We start from the raw sequence: 17954 nt of genomic DNA on the forward strand, positions 1-17954 counted from the left end.
CACAGAATTGAGAGAGGCAAAAATAGAAGGAAAAAGAAAAAAAGAATCAACCAATTACACTATTTGGCTATTTAAAAATTAAGAAAAATAAAATCAATCATCCATTCTGTCAGTCCTGTTGGTTCTTTAATTTTTTTTTTTTTTTAAAAAATCACTAATCCAAACTGAATCACTTTCCTGAATCCGCCCATCAGAATAAAAAATGAAAAAAATTGGGAAGAAAACTGAATTATTGAATCCTCCCATCAAAATGGAAATGCTTACCACTTTGTTGGAATAAAAAAAAAGGAAAAAAACCAAATCACCAAACTGAATCCATCCATCACAATACAACATAGGGAAAAAAAAAATGGAAAAAACTGATTCATTGAAGTCATCCATTAGAATGGAAAAAATAAAAATAACATGGACGCAACACATCGAACCCATGCCCTAAAAGAGTATTGCCAACCACAGAGATATTGTGGCAGAACTTGGCATAAATAGTTCAAATGTTTTTATTGAATCCAATCAAATAACGATGAAAGGATAAGAAAGCCCCTCCCACACTAGGACCTAGGTTCATTTTTAGTTGCCATTCCATCAGGTTCTCCAAACTTTATCTCTTGGAAGCTCCCAAATCCAGGTTATTTTGATTCGGTACCAAAAAATTTTTACCTAAACTTCTCCCTCCTCATCTTGCCCACAAAAATCTGCAGTCCCGTTTGTTGTTTAAACAATTAAAAAATCAATCATCCATCCCATGGGTCAACTGAAAAGGTGGACGCCGTCTTCAATGGCCGGACGACAGTGGCCGGCTGGTTGCTCGTGGCGATAAATGGCTGGACAATGCCATCTACGATACCCAGCAGCTGAAGATAAATTAGGTTCTTGCCTTCTTGATAACAAAAACCCACTAGGCTACCTTTCTCTGTTTCCCTGATCACTGCCGGTTGATTTCTAAACATGAAATGTTCACTTCAACAGAACTGGACCCATGAGTTTTTTTCAGTCTATTCTGCCACATCAATCTTCTAGCCTTCTCAACACCTTCCCACCTTCCTGCTCCTGCACGTATATTGGAAAGGAGCACATAGATTCCACTTCCCTGAGGATTAAACTCCAGTATCCGATTTCCTATTCGTTCTGCCATATCGACATTCCCATGGATCTCACAACCACACAAAATACTCCCCCAGATCGTTACACTCGGTTGATATGGCATCAACTTCACTAACTTCTCAGCCTCTTCTAAGCGCCCAGCTCGACTCAAGAGATCGACCACACATCCATAGTGCTCCATCATCGGTCTGATGCCGTAATCACTTCTCATAGATTCAAAGTATTTGTAACCCTCATCGACCATTCCTGCATGGCTGCAAGCAGTCAGTACTCCTATAAATGTAATATGATCAGGAGCAACACCTTCTCGCTGCATCTTTCCGAATAGATCCACAGCTTCCTTGCCATGGCCATGCATCGCCAAGCATATGATCATACTAGTCCATGCCAACACATCCCTCTCTTTTAAACTACCAAAAATCTGGGACGCGCTTTGTGTGTCCCCGGCCTTAGCATACATATCCATGAGAGAAGTACAAATAGCAACATCTTTGCCACCACCCGTCTTCTCTACGTAAGCATGGATCCCCTGACCAAAAATCATAGCTCCTTTATCGGCACAAGCACCCAACAAGCTCAGCAAGGTCACCTTATCCGGTCTCATGCCTGCAGTACACATTTCTTTAAAGAGTTCGAAGACTTCGTTCGACCGGCCATATTGGTTATAAGCACCGATCATTGTGTTCCAGGAGACTTCATTTCTATGAGGCATTTTCTCGAACATCTCTCTTGCAGTCTTCAAACTACCACAACGAGCATACATATCCAGCAGTGCAGAGGCAAGAACGACGTTCGACCTCATCGGGTCGATCCCCAGCCGATGCAGTCGGCGATGGACCCATCTTCCCGTCTCCAGATCCCGGCTCTGAGCACAAGCAACAAGAACATGAACCATGGTGATCTCATTCGGCACCACTCCTTCAAGCTCCATCACCCTGAACATTCCGATCGCTTCCGTAGCCCGATCATTATTAACATAGCCTGCAATCATCGTCGTCCAGCTGACCACATTTCGATTCGTCGCCTTCTCGAACAAACACCTCGCGGAGTCCATATCGCCAGAGGAAGCATACATATGGATCAAATTACTGGAGACGTACACGTCGGCCTCGTAACCGGTTTTGGTCACGCGGCTGTGAATGCACCGGCCGGAGCGGCGGTCGGAGATTCTCGCGCATGCTTTGAGTGCAAAGGGATACGTGAAGTTGTCGGGCGAGAAGCCGGAGCACAGCATGTCTCTGTACATGGAGAGAGCGTCCTCTGGTTGGTCGGTGCCGGAGAGGCCTCTGATCATGGAATTCCAGATGTAGGTGGTGGGGCGATCGACTTGGAGGAAGATGGAGCGGGCGTAGCTCAGGTCTCCGGTCCCGGCGTCGGCGCAGAAGTCGATAAGGCGGCTCAGGGGAACGACGTCGCCGATGAGTGCGGTGACGACCATCACGCCCTGAAGCTGTTTGAGCTGCCTCATGCTTCGGCATCCTTCTATCAGAGGGAGGATGGTGTGTTTTGTTATCATAGATTTTGTCTGAGGTTTAGAGCCATCGGGGAGTAGGAGGGTGGTCATGATGGCGCGAAGCGGCGGGAATTTTTGGTATCGCTACAAAATTAAATCCACCACCAGGTCCCAGGTCGGTCTGCGATTCGGTTGAATTGAATCAGGAAAACGGCCAACATATACCCAACACGGGAACGGGTTGTATCCGCGAATCACCGTTGGATCAGCTTTAAGTTCTATGCACGTGGAAGAGTGATGGAGTTCGGATGCTTTGATATCTCTGCGGTGGATGATCGAACGAGTAAATCGCGGGAAAGAAGCCCTGTCCATCCAAAGTTGCTTCTATAATATCCACTAGTAAAAGGCCAAAGTGACGGCCCAACATGCTAACACTGTATATGGGCTGGGTTTGGACACAAAAAATATTAAATTTTAAATTTATTGGGCCTAAAAACCGACTAGAAATATCCAGCCCGAGATCAGCTTTAAATATGACCAACTCAATTTGAAGCTGACTTGACGCTACAATTTGCATTCCATACATAACCCCTGCCGGTTTTTATTTTTTCTTTGGCATTAGGCATTAGCTTATCAAATAAGCCAGCACATCTTTTTTCTGAGCGATATTAAAAACCAAGCCCTTCATCACCTTTATAATACGAGTGCTACGTGGCTTGCAACTTTGTGGCCGCCGGTAGCATATTCTTGTTATTTCCTTGGAAAATATATAAATGATCCTACAATTCATGATGGTTAAAAAAAAAAAGGGTGAGAGAGGAGATGGCATGAAGAGTGCATCAAGAGGATATTAATTTGGCATTGTTTTTTTTTAATTTTTAAATATCAATTTGATTTGTGGCTAGTTGACTTGGGAAGGGTCGTTGACATGCTCAAGCTAAGCTGAGTGATGCGTATGAGTTGGAGACCAAACTTGAAACCTCTTGATATCTTCTAAAATTTAGGTCGCTAGCTATCAGCAGTTTGAACTTTTTTTAAAAAATTTGTAGGTGAAAATAATGCTCAGCAAGCAACGTCGTACTGATAAGAGCACGAGGGTTGAATATCCAAGAGGATAGCTTCTAATCCACTGATAAATGGATAAATAAAAGTAGTCCAGCAACATATCTTACTTGTTCTAATGAAACTCATATATATAAGTAATTAAATACCCGTATATTGTATGGTTGTTGCACTTTGGGTGACTTGGAATGGAAGTTTGGGATATTATCATTCAATAATTAATAACCTTGTTTTCCTGATATAGTTAAATCTGTCATATTGCCCGTTGCACAAATCTTGTCACCCTTAAGGTATATATCATCACGATATAGGAAGTTAAAAGGTGACTGATCTTGAAACATCGTACATTTACTTAGTTTTTTTTTAATTTTTAGGTGGTAAAAATGGAAGCTTAAATTTTATTTGGGGGCAAAATTAGTTATTCATGGTTTATTGTTTCAGTTAATGAAGCTAGCTCACCACTACTAAGTCAATCAAGTATAGAGGTTATTCATTAGAAAATCTGAGTTAACTTGTATCTAATCAAGCTGACTTTGTCATCCACGTTTGCCAAGTTAGAAAATCCTTTCAATATTGGTCAGAACATGTTATATATCCCTTTTTCCCCCCAGTGATTTATGCAATTTTTTCAAGCACAGGGGTTGAATAGTTCTTGACAGATAAGCTTTAATTTTGCTCCTGTTGCTGAGCAAGTCATCATATCTAACAAGAAAATATGAATTAAGGATCTTATTGATCATTATTACTTCCTAATTCACTCTATGGTTAGGTTAAAAATTATCTTAAAGCCCATAATTTTTAAAAATACTTCAAAAAAAAATTGAAAGAAGCATGTAGTATGTTTATATATTGATTTACAAAGGAAGAATTTGTGGCATTTCTAAGTATATATCCATTATTGTAAGCTCCGATACAAGAGTCAAGGACAATAAAAATACGTTATGGATGAAAGAAATTTGGAGAAAAGTTGGCATAATACTACTTTTCTTAGATATTATACCAGATATTAATTTACTATGGCTAATAAGCAAGTATTTTTCTGAACCACTTGAGAAGTCACTCTGGCTTATGGATCAAGGATGTTAGAGTAGCTAGAGGTCAAGTGTTCTGAATAGACCTCAACTTACAAAAAGGAACTCTAGTCTGATACCTGTTGCTACATTACCCACTGGTAGTGGGGCCTCCATAGGTTAAAATTATGAGCTAGTAGACTTTGGCACGCGGAATACAAGTAAATAGTGTGATCCTCCAACTTTCCTAAATATTTTTGTCGTGAAATAAGTTATATGTCTAGTAAAAAATAAAATAAATTGACTGGCCAATAATATACTTGAAAAAAATTGAATAAAGCCCCATGCACTAGAGAATTTTTTTTTTTTTTTTTGAAAAAAATTTTGAGAAGATGAAATCAGAAAGACATACGGGGCTAGCAAAATATGATCCGACTCGTCAATTCGATTCGTATTTGACCTACCGTAAACATGTTTGGATTTAGACTAAACATATTTGGATCATAAATAGATCGATCTGTTTAATCCGTTTAATAATTGAGTTGGATTTAAGTTTTATATATCTGATCCATTTAATTTATTTAATATTTAGGTCGGATTGAGTCAGATAATCTATTTAATCTGTTTAACCTATTTCTGACTTATTTAATTTGATCTATTTAACTTATTTATCTAATTTAAGATCCGTTTAACCTGTTTAAAATATGTTTAATCTATTTTTGACTCATGTAATCCGATCTGTTTAACCTGTTTAATCTATTTAATTTAATTTTATCTATTTAATAAATAAATTAAATAGATTAGATCGAATTATCTATTTAATAAATAAATTAGATTTAAGTTTAAATTTTTGATCCGTTTAATGAACAAATTGAGATTGGATTAATGATTTTCTGATTGATCCATATTGATTTAATCTGTTTATGATCCGATCCAACCTGATTACTATCTCTAAAAATATATAGACAGGTGACATATTAGCCATCAATCAGTTAGCCCCGTGAATGCATCCCTCCCCCCCCCCCCCCCCCCACAATGTTTTTTTTTTTTTATAAAATAAAATAAAAACTGTTAAAGAGTTTGGTGGCCTTGTTCTTTTTCCCTTTCCCGATTCCCGGACACCGTGGTCGCGCACGCCGCTGGAGGGCAGGCTCCCACCATCCGTCACGCAACGGCCCACTACGTCACCCATGGGAGTGTGATAGCTGGTTCCCAGTTCCCACTGGAAGAAGGATATGCTGTTCCACAGTCACCACGTGGAAGGATACGCTGTTCCGCGGGATATCGTCAGCCGGCGCGCTTCCCGTGCGCGCTCATAGCTGTCGTCGGACTCCGGACTTGGCCACGTGGGCCCCACTCACGTGCGGCATCGGACGGGCGGTTTTGCACGGAAAATCCGGATCGCAACTTCCCGTCCTTAGGGCCATCAGCCGGCCTCCTCGCGCTTGCTTAGTAACTTGCAGCACAATAATAAGTAAATATTATTTTTTTCAAAAATTATTATAGTAGAAAACTTTGTTGGTTTTTTATTAAACCATCCTAAATAGTGAGACTTTGGTGAGGATCACAACTATAATATTTTTAAAATTTATGGAGAAAGATGAAAAATTAAAATGGTAGCTCGACGAATGTTGTCCTAATGTTATATAGTGATCTGGATACAAATTATGTCTCTCTTATTTAGGCAATACTTATTTTTTTTTTGTTAATGTGATATACGATGATTTAGATGTATGAAAAAGTCGATTCCATTTTCATATATCTAATCCAAAATAAAAAATAAAGAATAAATTTTTTTTGATTAAAAAAATAAAAATAGAGCAATGAAATATAACCTAAAGTGCATGTTATTACTCATGAGAATCTAAATTTTTGCTTAGATGAAAATTTTCACCAGCTTAGTTTGTTCATATAGTTCTACGTTAATGGACATAAATAGAAGTAATAAAAAATTTGCCAATGTTGCTTTTTGTTATAAATAAATGTTAAATATTTTCTATTAAATGTGTCTCTTTCATTGATTAACAAAATTAATTTTTTGGCTCTAAATTATTCAAACAAATTACATTTGTATGAGAGTCAGAGACTCTCATTCAAACCTTTGGTTGATGAGATAATGCTGAAGTAGGAAAAGAATAAATTTAAGAGCTTTATTAAAATAGTGAATAAATGGTAAGGAATGCTTGCCGATCATGTTTGTCTGCAAACAAATGGCAACGAGGATCCACAAAGCTAATCCTCCAAATGGAAAAGAAAACGTTTAGTTGTTGGGATGTGACAAATTAATGTCCATACAAGAGGGGAAAACAAAGACAACAAGGGGATAGCTTCAAAAGAAAGCTTTTTTTTGATAGCCACCAACTTGAGAAGATAGTTTAATGGTTGGATTAATTATCATCACATCAGTGCTACTTATCTTATTTAAATAACCATTTGGCATAGAAGCGAAGGTGGATTAAAAAACAACAAGAGTGCACAAAGATCAAGAAAAATTGAATGGTGAGACTTCACAATAGAAAATGAAATCTCCCAGAGTTAGTCCTCCCAATGTAATTAACTAGTAATAAATAAATAATGTGATTAACAATATTTCTTGCCAAGTAGTCCTAACTCAAGAATGACTCGCTCCTTTTATTTATTATATTTGCTTAGCAATTTAATTATGCCTTAAATGCACTGAATTAAGGCCCTACAACTATATGAAGTTCTAGGGTCATTACCAAAGATGGAATTTTAGGGAGGGTTGGTATGCTGGGGACCCAAGGACACGGATACTCGCATGATTGCCTCCCATGCCAGCTCAAATGTTCCTGCCCTACTCGGATTCGTGGATTGTTGAGTGGAATCTAGAAATTGGACGATACCGACGATGCAAATGACATATATACCCTCTGATGACCCGGTTAGCAAGTTTATAACATCAAAAATTACTAGGCTTGACAACTAATTGGCTTGATCCAATACTGCTTCATATATAATACGGGCTCAAAAGAAAAAAAAATTCTTAAATGAATTTGAGAAGCTCACAAGATGAAAATTATAGTTGAGATGGGGATTTCTTGGCAACAAAAGAATATTTTCGACATGATCAGTAAGATTTTTATGTGCAAATTTGATTGTATTTTTCAGCCATGCAGCTTGAAAAGCCTCATCCTTATCCGAAGACAAGCTGAGCGGTCTAAAGTTTCATATATATAGCTTCTTATGTTTTCAAACAAAACTATCTTTGTTCATTTGTAAGCTAACAACCCTCATTTACGTTGAACAATTATTTTAGGTTAGATGAATTCCAGCAAGAGGGCATAGAAGAGTTTGCAGTAACTTCAAAAATGGTCTTTATCTTCAAAAAAAAAAACTCACAAACATTGTCCCAAACAGAAATAGGCAAACAGAGATTTGAAAACACAATCCCAAGGAGTTGGGAGAAAGCTCTAGTTATAATATGTACACGTGTCATAATATAATCAACCCATCTTATCCTAGCTATTGACCAAACAACATGATCAAATCCAATCGAGTGAATTCAAAATTTACATCATAATTGAGTTGATACAACATTACGACTCAACCGGAGCCCCTTGAATCCCTACAGAACTCTAGTCAAGGCATATCAATCCTCTATAAGGTTGTTTTTGTCATTTGATCAAATCCGGCAAGCATTTTTTAGAGTTTAAATTACTTTAAAATTAAAGTAGGATAGTAAAATAACCCAAGTATTTCTATCATTCTTTATTATTTTGTTTTTCCTTGAATTATGCTTTGTGTGCTTGCAGGGTGTAAGGAAACCCGTCGCTCCCTTTCGGGTGTATTGACTTCTTCTTGCTGTCAGAACCCATGGTTCACCCAATCCTTGCCTCCAACCAACATTGCTTTCTTCTCCCCTACAACTCTTCCCCTCTAACAATAAACTTCTGACCTCCCATCTATATAAGCCCCTTCTCCATTGCACCTCAACTAAGCTCTCCTCTCTCCCTCTCCCCACATCTACAAGTCCAACTGCCTCTTACCCCTTCCCTTGCGCCCCCAGCTAAGAATTCCAACCCGCCATCTTTCTTCCTTCCAAGTGCAAGTCATCATCATGGAGGAGTTCATGAATTCTAAGGAGCGTGGGGCGCTTCCACCACGACCTCCGACGCTTGCCATGCACGACAACTCACATGCGATCACGAAGTTGAAGCCAAAGATAAGAATCGTACACATATTTGCGCCGGAGATAATAAAGACCGACGCTGCCAATTTCCGGGAGCTCGTGCAGAGGCTCACCGGGAAGCCCACAAAGAGAACTGGCGCTAAGACGAAGAAGAAGAGGATTGATGGAGAGGCAGTGCCAAGGTGCAAGCGATTTGAGGTGGTGGGATCTCGGCAGGAGCATGAGGATTCCGGGTGTCGAGAAGTAGTGAAGAGGGAGGTGGGTGAGGAGAACGTGGAGAGGGAGTTGTGGGTGGAGAGCAGCTCAGGTTATACTGGTTTCCTTCGCGACATGGGAGAAATGGATCATGGTCTTCTCCAAGGTCTCGGTGATCTTCCTTTGCTTCCTTTAAGTTCGTCTCACATGGATGTGATTGGTGAGGCAACCGTTCCGTAGGAAAAAGTTGGAACAGTGGGAGAGTCTGGATCACGTATTTGCTTCTCTCTAGCTCTTCTTCTTTTAATGGTTTAGGATTGGGCTTCGAATTAATACAAGGGAAATATGGGTAGCTTTTCGTTTAATTTCTCTTTTCTTTTCTTGGATTGTAAATCTTTACTAATGTTATATATATTGCTTCGGTTGGAGATTTCCCTCGCTAAAACCATAGTAAATTAATGTGAAGCTCCATTATTATTATTATTATTATTATTATTATTATTGGTGGTTAGGGTGAGAGAGGGAGAAAGATTTGAGCATTGAAATTGTATCTTGATGTTGGTGCTCAAAGCGACCGAGGGGTTGTGTCTCGTCCTCTCAAGATTGAGACCTTTCTTTCGTCCTCCAATAGTTTTAGGTCTCTATGGTCCCAATCTTGCCATTTGGTTGCACGTTTGTGTAGAATCTCAGCTAGTTAGCTGGGTCCTCATGTAACCTTTCGGTTGGACGGGCCGGCATTAAGAAACTTTGTGCCATTTTCACTGTGCAAGAGAGTGTGTTGCCTGAACCACCCATAAAATTGGTGGGTAAGATGGTAACACTTGTTTACCCATGAAAAAGGGACATCGACACCAACCTTACAATAGATTCTAGTGTATATATTACTGGATTCGCAATTAGAAACATAATTTTAAACCCAATGATTGCGGTTGGATAGTTGGTCTTTAATTGTAGCAGCAAACAATCTAACATTTGAATTTTTTTTCTTTTATGGCAAGATGTCAATATGTTAGTAAACAATGACGGTATGGTAAAGAAATGGAAATCAAGTTGCAAGGATGCCATGATGAAAGGCATCCCTTCTGATTCCCTCAAGGAAGCCATCCGGCACGTCTATATATATATAAGCAGATTAGTCCAATGAAGAAAAGTGAAGGGAGCAAAATAATAACAAGAATTCGACGGCTAGGAAATTTTAAGAAAATAATCCTATAGACTCAAGAATGACACTACTGCATGAGCCTGTCGATTTATTGGAGTGAGGAAAAATTAGTTTTTGTTGTTTGCCCAATGTGTAGGAATGCAAATGGGCTGGGTCTCTCTTTAAAGGATTCATCCAGTTTGCTACACTGGCCGGCCACTGAATTTGGCTAAACAATGCAAAGTTTGGCATACAGATTGGCCCATTCGTGACCTCGTTGCTTGATCAAACAACCATTCCAGCCATCAACATTTACAGCTGCTGATGATTAACATTTGGTTCATTTGTTTCAAGTTAAAAAAAAAAAGGAAAAGAAAATGTTTGCTTATTTCTCAATCAGGCCAAATCTTAGCCCAATTGAATGGGATGCACTAAACTCGGGGAAGACCACTTTAATAATGGACATGATGAGAAATTCTTAGTGCACCACATGCAGTGTAGAAAAAATATACTACTTCACCACATTATACTACATAGTATAATTAATAAGGGTATGGACAATTAATGTAGTTTAGCATTTTTTTTTTCAGATTTTTTCTGACGAAAATATCTTACTAATGTTATGACGTCCTATTGCTGTATTTTTGTAAGATGCAATAAGATGTCATAGAATGCAAACAAGATGTTATAAACTGTTAACTTTTTATGATATGCCGATAATTATCTATAGAATGTAACATGATGTTATAGGAAGCAAATAGGATGTTATAATAATACAAGATGTCATAATATTATTAAAACATCATATTAGTTTTTTATGACATACTGATAATTGTCTATAAGATGCAATAGGATATTATAAGATTGCAACAGAATGTCATAATAATATTATAACATCTTGTTAGCTTTTTATGAGATCCTGATAATTGTTTATAGGATGCAATAGGATATCATGAGATTACAAATAAGACATCATAATATTGTTATTACGTCCTGTTAGGCTTTATGATATCCGTATAATTATCTATAGGATACAACAAGATATCATAGGATTGCAATAGGACGTCATCATAATTATTTTTTGGATAAATTACAAAAATCCTCCTGAAGTTAGGTTGAAATTAAAGGTAAGCCCAATAATTTGAAAAACCTACACTTATGCTCCTGACATTTACTTTAACCCTACAGTTTAGTCCTGACCGTTAGATAGCCCGTTAATCGAAAATGGGATCAAAGTGCCATGTAATTAAAATTTTTAAAAATAATAGAAATGCCCTTCATCAAAGGTCTAGACCATCTAGTGGGATAAAAACTCTTCTTTTCTTCTTTCCTTCTCCCCTCTAGTCTTCCCTACCTCCATCGTTTCCTTGCTCCAGTGTCGTTGGGTGCTCCATTGTTGTCGTGCTCCAATGGTATTGGATGAGGAAGATGAGTGGATGCATTATGTCCAAATACCTCCACCCACCGCACACTTGGGTCCTCACCGACCCTAAGTCCAAGGAGCTCCTCACCTTCTGCCTCCATTGCCCCAGCAATCTCCTCACCCGTCTCGTCTACCTTGTCCACGTCGAGTTCATCTGGACTAACCCCCACTTTAAGCGCCTCTGCTTCAAGCTCCGCATCTATCACGGGGTCTTTCACGGTGCCATTTTCGAGCAGTCCCACCTCGTCGACCTCCCCATCCACCATCAGCTCTGTCTCCTACTCCCATGCCCACCCCAACCTCGTCTAGTGGCCCACCGCCGTCTAGCTTTGCCAGCACGTCGCCTATAGCCGCACCTTCTTCTTCCTCCAGCAGCTCATCCTCCACCACAGTACTGCCGCCCGCGCCCTCTGTATTGTCGAGAACGACTGTGGCCTCAATTTTTTCTTTGGTAGCCACTCCCATGCCACCAAGTTCATCGATTTCATCTCCGACATCATCCCCATTTGCTCCCACTATGACAAGCAGCTCATCTCCCAAGACCCCAAGACCAATATTTACAACTACAAGCACACTATATCCGTCGAGATCTGTCCCGTCTATTGCAAGGACTTCATCTTTCTCTATCCCGACATCGCCCTTAGCCTCGACTGCCTCATCGTCTGCACCAAGATCTCCAACTCTATTTCCCTCCTCGATCCCTTCACCCTCTAATCCACCTCTCTCGATGCCAGATAGTACTGGCGGGCCCCTTTCAAGGCTCCGCTCTCCAACCGTCAGTTCGTCGGGTACATCATGCTCGACATCGAGGTGATGGAGGTCACCATTATGGGGTCCTTGGCTTATGCCTAGATGGCCCAGCACTACAAAAAATGTCACTTTTTGCGATGAATTTATTTACGACGAAAATATATTTCATCGCAAAAAAAGATATTTATGACAAAAATTAAAATTCATTGCTAATAATTATTTATTTACGATCAAAATAATATTTTATCACAAATATCTTCATATTTGCGATGAAAATAAAATTTCATTGTAAATACACATTATTTACGATGAAATTAATCATCATAAATAATAAAATATTTATTTTAATTTAAAATTTTTAAATATTAGTGATAAAAATAGTTTTATCGTAAATAATGGAAGTATTTGCAATAAAAATTAAATTTTTATCATAAATATAAGTTATTTACAATAAAATTTTTTTATCACTAATATTTAAAAAAATAAAAAAATTTAAAAATTTAATAATTAAAGATTTTTTATGATGAAAATATTATATCGTAAATAATAGAGTATTGATGACGAAACCTAAATTTTTATCATAAATTAATATTATTTACAATAAAAATTTTTCATCACTGATAGGTGAAAAATTAAAAAATTTTAAAAATTTAAAAATTATAGATTTTTTACGACAAACATATTACGTCACAAATACAAGAGTATTCACGATGAAAACTCATTTTCTGTCATAAATACTAAAGTATTTATGATGAAAAATTTTTATCACTAATATTTGAAAGAAAATAAAAAATTTAAAAATTATAGATTATTTACGATAAAAATATTACATTGTAAATAATGGAGTATTGATGACGAAACTTAAATTTTCATCTCAAATATATTTTATTTATGATGAAAATTTTTCATCGCTAATATGTGAAAAAATTAAAAAATTTTAAAAATTAAAAAAATATAGATCATTTACGATGAAAATGTTACGTCGTAAATGATAGATTATTGACGACGAAAATAAAATTTTTATCATAAATATATTTTATTTATGATGAAAATTTTTTATCGCTAATATGTGTAAAAAATAAAAAATTTAAAAAATTTAAAAAAAATAGATTATTTATGATAAAAATATTACGTTACAAGTACTTGTATATTTACAATGAAAATTAATTTTCTATTACAAATACTCTAGTATTTATGATGAAAAATTTTCATCGCTAATATTTAAAAGAAAATAAAAAAATTAAAAATTTAAAAATTATAGATTATTTATGATGAAAATATTACATCATAAATAATGAGTATTTACGATGAACAGTAAATTTTTTATCATAAATACTCTAGTATTTATGACATAATATTTTTGTTGCTAATACATGAAATTTTTTTTTTTTAAAATTTAAAAATTATAAATTATTTATGATAAAAATTTAATATCATCAATAATCAAATATTGATGACAAAAACTTAATTTTCATCATGAATACTCTATTATTTACGATGAAAATTTTTTCTCGCTAATAAATGAGAAAAAAATAAAAAATTATAAATTTAAAAATTATAAATTATTTGTGATGAAAACTTTATTTTTGTCTTAAATAACATATATTTATGATGAAAAATCTATTTCAGTCATAAATAATCACTATTTATGATGAAAAATTTTCATCGTTAATATTTGAAAAAAATAAAAAAATTTAAAAATTATAGATTATTAGCGATAAATTTTTTTTATTAAAGTATGTTTAGATATATTATAGTAATTTTTTTTATATTTATAAAAATAAATATTAGATAGTTTTTAAAAAATAATATGTACACAAGAAAAGTATGTAGAATATTAAGATATTTCTGATTCTCAATCTTTATAAGGCTCTATCTGTGGCATCTTGAACCAATCCAAAATCAATTCTTGGAGGATGGATCAAGAGAAAGATGGTTGAAAATTGAAGCTGAGGATGTCGTCATTCCTTTGGCTATCCATTTGAATCTCGCTTAGATGACGTTCGATCCTTCGGACCTTTTGGTCAAGGTCCTCCTCCCAACGAGATTTTGTGAGGCATGGAGAGTAGCCCAAAATCAAATCTCCATTGGAGGAGATCGAAAAATATTGGCATTATTCTTAATGTTTGGACCCTGATGGGACAGTGATTGTCGATCGATCAGGGCAGAACGATGTGCACCTCAAGGGAGATTCTCTGGAAGCAGTTTTTCTGGCTACACGGAGAGGACATAGTTTGAGGAGCATGTTGTGGGGGTTATCAATGCTCTATGGTTTGCTGTAAATGCTGGATGGTGTTGGTCAATGTTTGGACCTGTTGAATCAGGTCGTTGAATCATTACGGTTCCTCTATAATAGGTGGTGGAATAGGCCCTTGAGGAGTGGATGCTTGCACTACATCACTCATGCTTTGTCGAGATGACTGTCGATGAGAAGCGGCTGAATTGTTGCAAGTTTTTATTCTTACCATAGTTCATCCATTTCATTACTAAAATATTCTGGAAAGTTAATATATTTACTACATCAGCTATATATACACACACACATATATACATATATTATTGCATTATTGTGGCTAAGAGATGAATGAAAAATGAATGGAAAAAAATAATACGGGAACAAGACTTGGTCAGGAGAATTTTTTTTAAAATAAAAAATTATTTTTTTATTAATTATTAGGGATGAAAAAAATTTTCGTCGCTAATTATGTAATTAGTGATGAAATAAAAAATTTTTGTCGTCAATAATATTTTCTCGGGACTGAATTTTTTCAGTGAGAATTTTTTTTTTACGAATATTATTAGCAACGAAAATTAATTTTTCATCTTAAATATTTTTTGTTCGAATTATTTACGATGAAAATTGATTAGTAGCGATGAAAATTTGCATTACTAACACCCCTCGTCCCATTAACTCCTATCGGAAACCCATTTTTCTTTCTTGTCCCCCCCGACAGTCCGGCTTCCTCCCACGAGCTTCCTCCCCCCCCGACGTCCCGCGTGCCTCCGATTTCCTTCGCCGCCACCGTCGTCATCGAGGTGAGTCGACTTCATCTCTGTTTTTTTTTTGGGTGGGTTTCGATCGGGGATGGGGAACGTGCCAGGGCTGGCATGCTAGGGACGGCGCGCCTAGGCCAGGACAGCAGGCCGTAGCCACGTGGGGCCTACAAGCCGCGATAGCGACGGTAGGCCACGACCACATGGGGTCTGTAGGCCACGACGGCGACGGTGGGTCGGGGACAGCGATGTGGGGCCGACGACGGCGATGTCGACTCTTCTTTTTTTTTTTTGTGGGTGGGTTCGGGCCGGGAACTGGGACAGGGAACGGCATGGGGTTGGCGTGCTGCGGACGGCGTGCTGGGGACGGTGGGCCTGGGCTGGGATGGCAGGCCACGGCCACGTGCTGCCTGTGGGCTTGCGGGCTGCGGCCACATGGGGCCTGCTTGCTGGGGCATGCCGGGGCCGGCGACGGTGGACCGGGGAGGGGCTGGGGCCGGGGCCGTTGAGCCGGAGCCGGCGACGGCGAGCCAAGATGGGGTCGGGTTGTGACTGTGTCGGGGCCTACGGGCTAGGCCGACGAGGGCAGGCCAGGGAGGGGCCGACGAGCCAGAGCTGGAGCCGGCAACGATGAGCCAAGGCACGACTATGCCGGGGATAGAAGGGCCGGGCATGCGGGGCCTACGGCCCGGGCACGCGTGGGTTCGGATGGGTCGGGCCTGGATGGGGCCGGTCGGGTCGGGTCCGATCGTGCTGGCGCGGGTCGGGTGGAGTCGGATTGGGTCAGGTCGGGGCTGGGGACGGCGGAGCCGGGGTGGGGCAGGTCGGGCAGGGTCGGATCGGGCTGGGGCTGGTCGGGTGGAGTCGGGTCGGGTCTGATTGGACTGGGGCTGGTCGAGCAGGGATGGTGCAGGTCGGGTCGGGTCGAGTTGGGCTGGTGCGGGTCGGGTGGAACCGGATCGGGTCGGGCTGGGTTCGGGGATGGCAGAGTCGGGGCAAGGTGGGTCAGGTCAGGGTCGGGTTGGACTGGGGCTGGTCGGGTGGAGTCGGGTCGGGCTGGGGCAGGTCGGGCGGGGATGGGGTGGGTCGGGGATGGTAGGGTCTAGGTCGGGTTGGTTTCGGTTCGGGCCGAGATGGGGCGGGTCGGGTCAGGTCGGGCTGGGGCAGGTCGGGTCTGGTCCGATCCATGCCAGGCTAGGCTGGGGCAGGTGGGGTTGGGATGGGGCGGGTCAGGTCAGGTCTTCAAAAGATGAAATATGATGCTGAAATTATTATAATTGTTGCATATTATTTTTTAATGTTACTACTGAAGTTAGTTAATTTTTGATTAATTATTTTTTCACTAACACAATGCATATTGCTGTTACTTGTTACAATTAAATTATTTTATGTGCTGTTTTGTATGCTGCTAAAATTATAAATAAAAAAGATATTTCTATTTTAGAGAAAATTCTATTGAAATTTCTGATCAAGAAATTTCAATACGAAGTTATTCCTTTTGATAAATTAGAAATCCATCTTCGAATGCACGTTCATAGATGGTACTTAAATTACATTGAGCCATAGATTCTCGTTCTAGTTTTGATTTTCATCAAGATCGAACCTTGGATATCCCGTATTTGAGCTTTTTGAAAAAATAATAATATTATTATTATTAATAGTTGTTATTTCATTTCATTATGTGGTATTCAGTAGTTATCTGTTTATTATTTTCTAAGTATATGGTGGATAGGGTGCATGGGCACCATATCAACGATGAAAAATATTTTCGTCGCAAATAACCATATCAACGATGAAAATAAATTTTCATCAAAAATAAAAAAATATTTACGATAATTATAGAATTTTGTCGCAAAAAAAAATTGGTCATTTTTGGGTCATGCTGGGCTGGACCGGGTTGGTGCGGGTCGGGCCAGGTCGGGTCGGACTGGGGTGAGTCGAGTCTGTGACTGGACCGGGTCTGGTTGGGGTCTGGTCAGGTATGGGTACGGGTCGGGTCGATTTCGGGTTGGGTCGGGGTCGGGTCTGGATCGGGTCGGTTCCAGGTCGGGGTCAGGTCCGGATCGGGTCGGTTCTGCATCGAGTCGAGGCCTTCGAGGATGGGTCCGAGGATGGGGATGAGGCAGTCTGACAGGTCGGGTGGGGTCGGGATTGGTCGGGTCGGGTGGGTCGGGTCCAGTCGGGTCGGTTTCAGATTGGGCCTGGTCGAGCCGAGCTGAAATTATTATAATGGTTACATATTATTTTTTAGTGTTACTGCTGAAATTATTTAATTATTTGACTAATTATTTTTTCACTAACATAATATTATAAAAAATATATTTCTATTTTAGAAAAAAATCTATTGAAATTTTTAATGAAGAAATTTTAATACGAAGTTATTCTTTTTTGATAAATTAGAAATCTATCTTTGAATGCACGTTCAAAAATGGTACTTAAATTATATTGAGCCTAGATTCCCGTTCAAGTTTCGATCTTCATCGAGATCGAAACTTGGATGTCCCGTATTCGAGCTTTTTAAAAAAATAATAATATTATTATTGTTAATAATTGATATTTTGTTTCATTATATGGTATTCAGTAGTTATCTGTCCATTGTTCTCCGGGTATATGGTGGATGGGGTGCGTAGACACTATATCCACATCGTACACTTGGAGAACTATGGAGAGATGCT

General features: G+C 38.8%; 2 protein-coding genes and 1 pseudogene across 2 annotated transcripts; 2 read left to right on the top strand and 1 right to left on the bottom strand.

Moving 5' to 3' along the window:
* Positions 1–233: 233 nt before the first annotated feature.
* On the bottom strand, positions 234–2904 carry LOC105050272 (putative pentatricopeptide repeat-containing protein At3g05240). The gene has a single exon (XM_010930223.4). The coding sequence runs from the start codon at positions 2663–2665 to the stop codon at positions 923–925; it is 1743 nt and encodes a 580-aa protein (XP_010928525.3). The 5' UTR covers positions 2666–2904; the 3' UTR covers positions 234–922.
* A 5663-nt stretch (positions 2905–8567) lies between these two features.
* On the top strand, positions 8568–9403 carry LOC105050273 (VQ motif-containing protein 25). Its single transcript, XM_010930224.4, has one exon. The coding sequence runs from the start codon at positions 8705–8707 to the stop codon at positions 9209–9211; it is 507 nt and encodes a 168-aa protein (XP_010928526.1). The 5' UTR covers positions 8568–8704; the 3' UTR covers positions 9212–9403.
* A 2137-nt stretch (positions 9404–11540) lies between these two features.
* On the top strand, positions 11541–12387 carry LOC105050274 (uncharacterized; annotated as a pseudogene).
* Positions 12388–17954: the final 5567 nt, after the last annotated feature.

The sequence above is a fragment of the Elaeis guineensis genome, chromosome 8, assembly GCF_000442705.2.
Source record: "Elaeis guineensis isolate ETL-2024a chromosome 8, EG11, whole genome shotgun sequence".
Lineage (NCBI taxonomy): Eukaryota > Viridiplantae > Streptophyta > Magnoliopsida > Arecales > Arecaceae > Elaeis > Elaeis guineensis.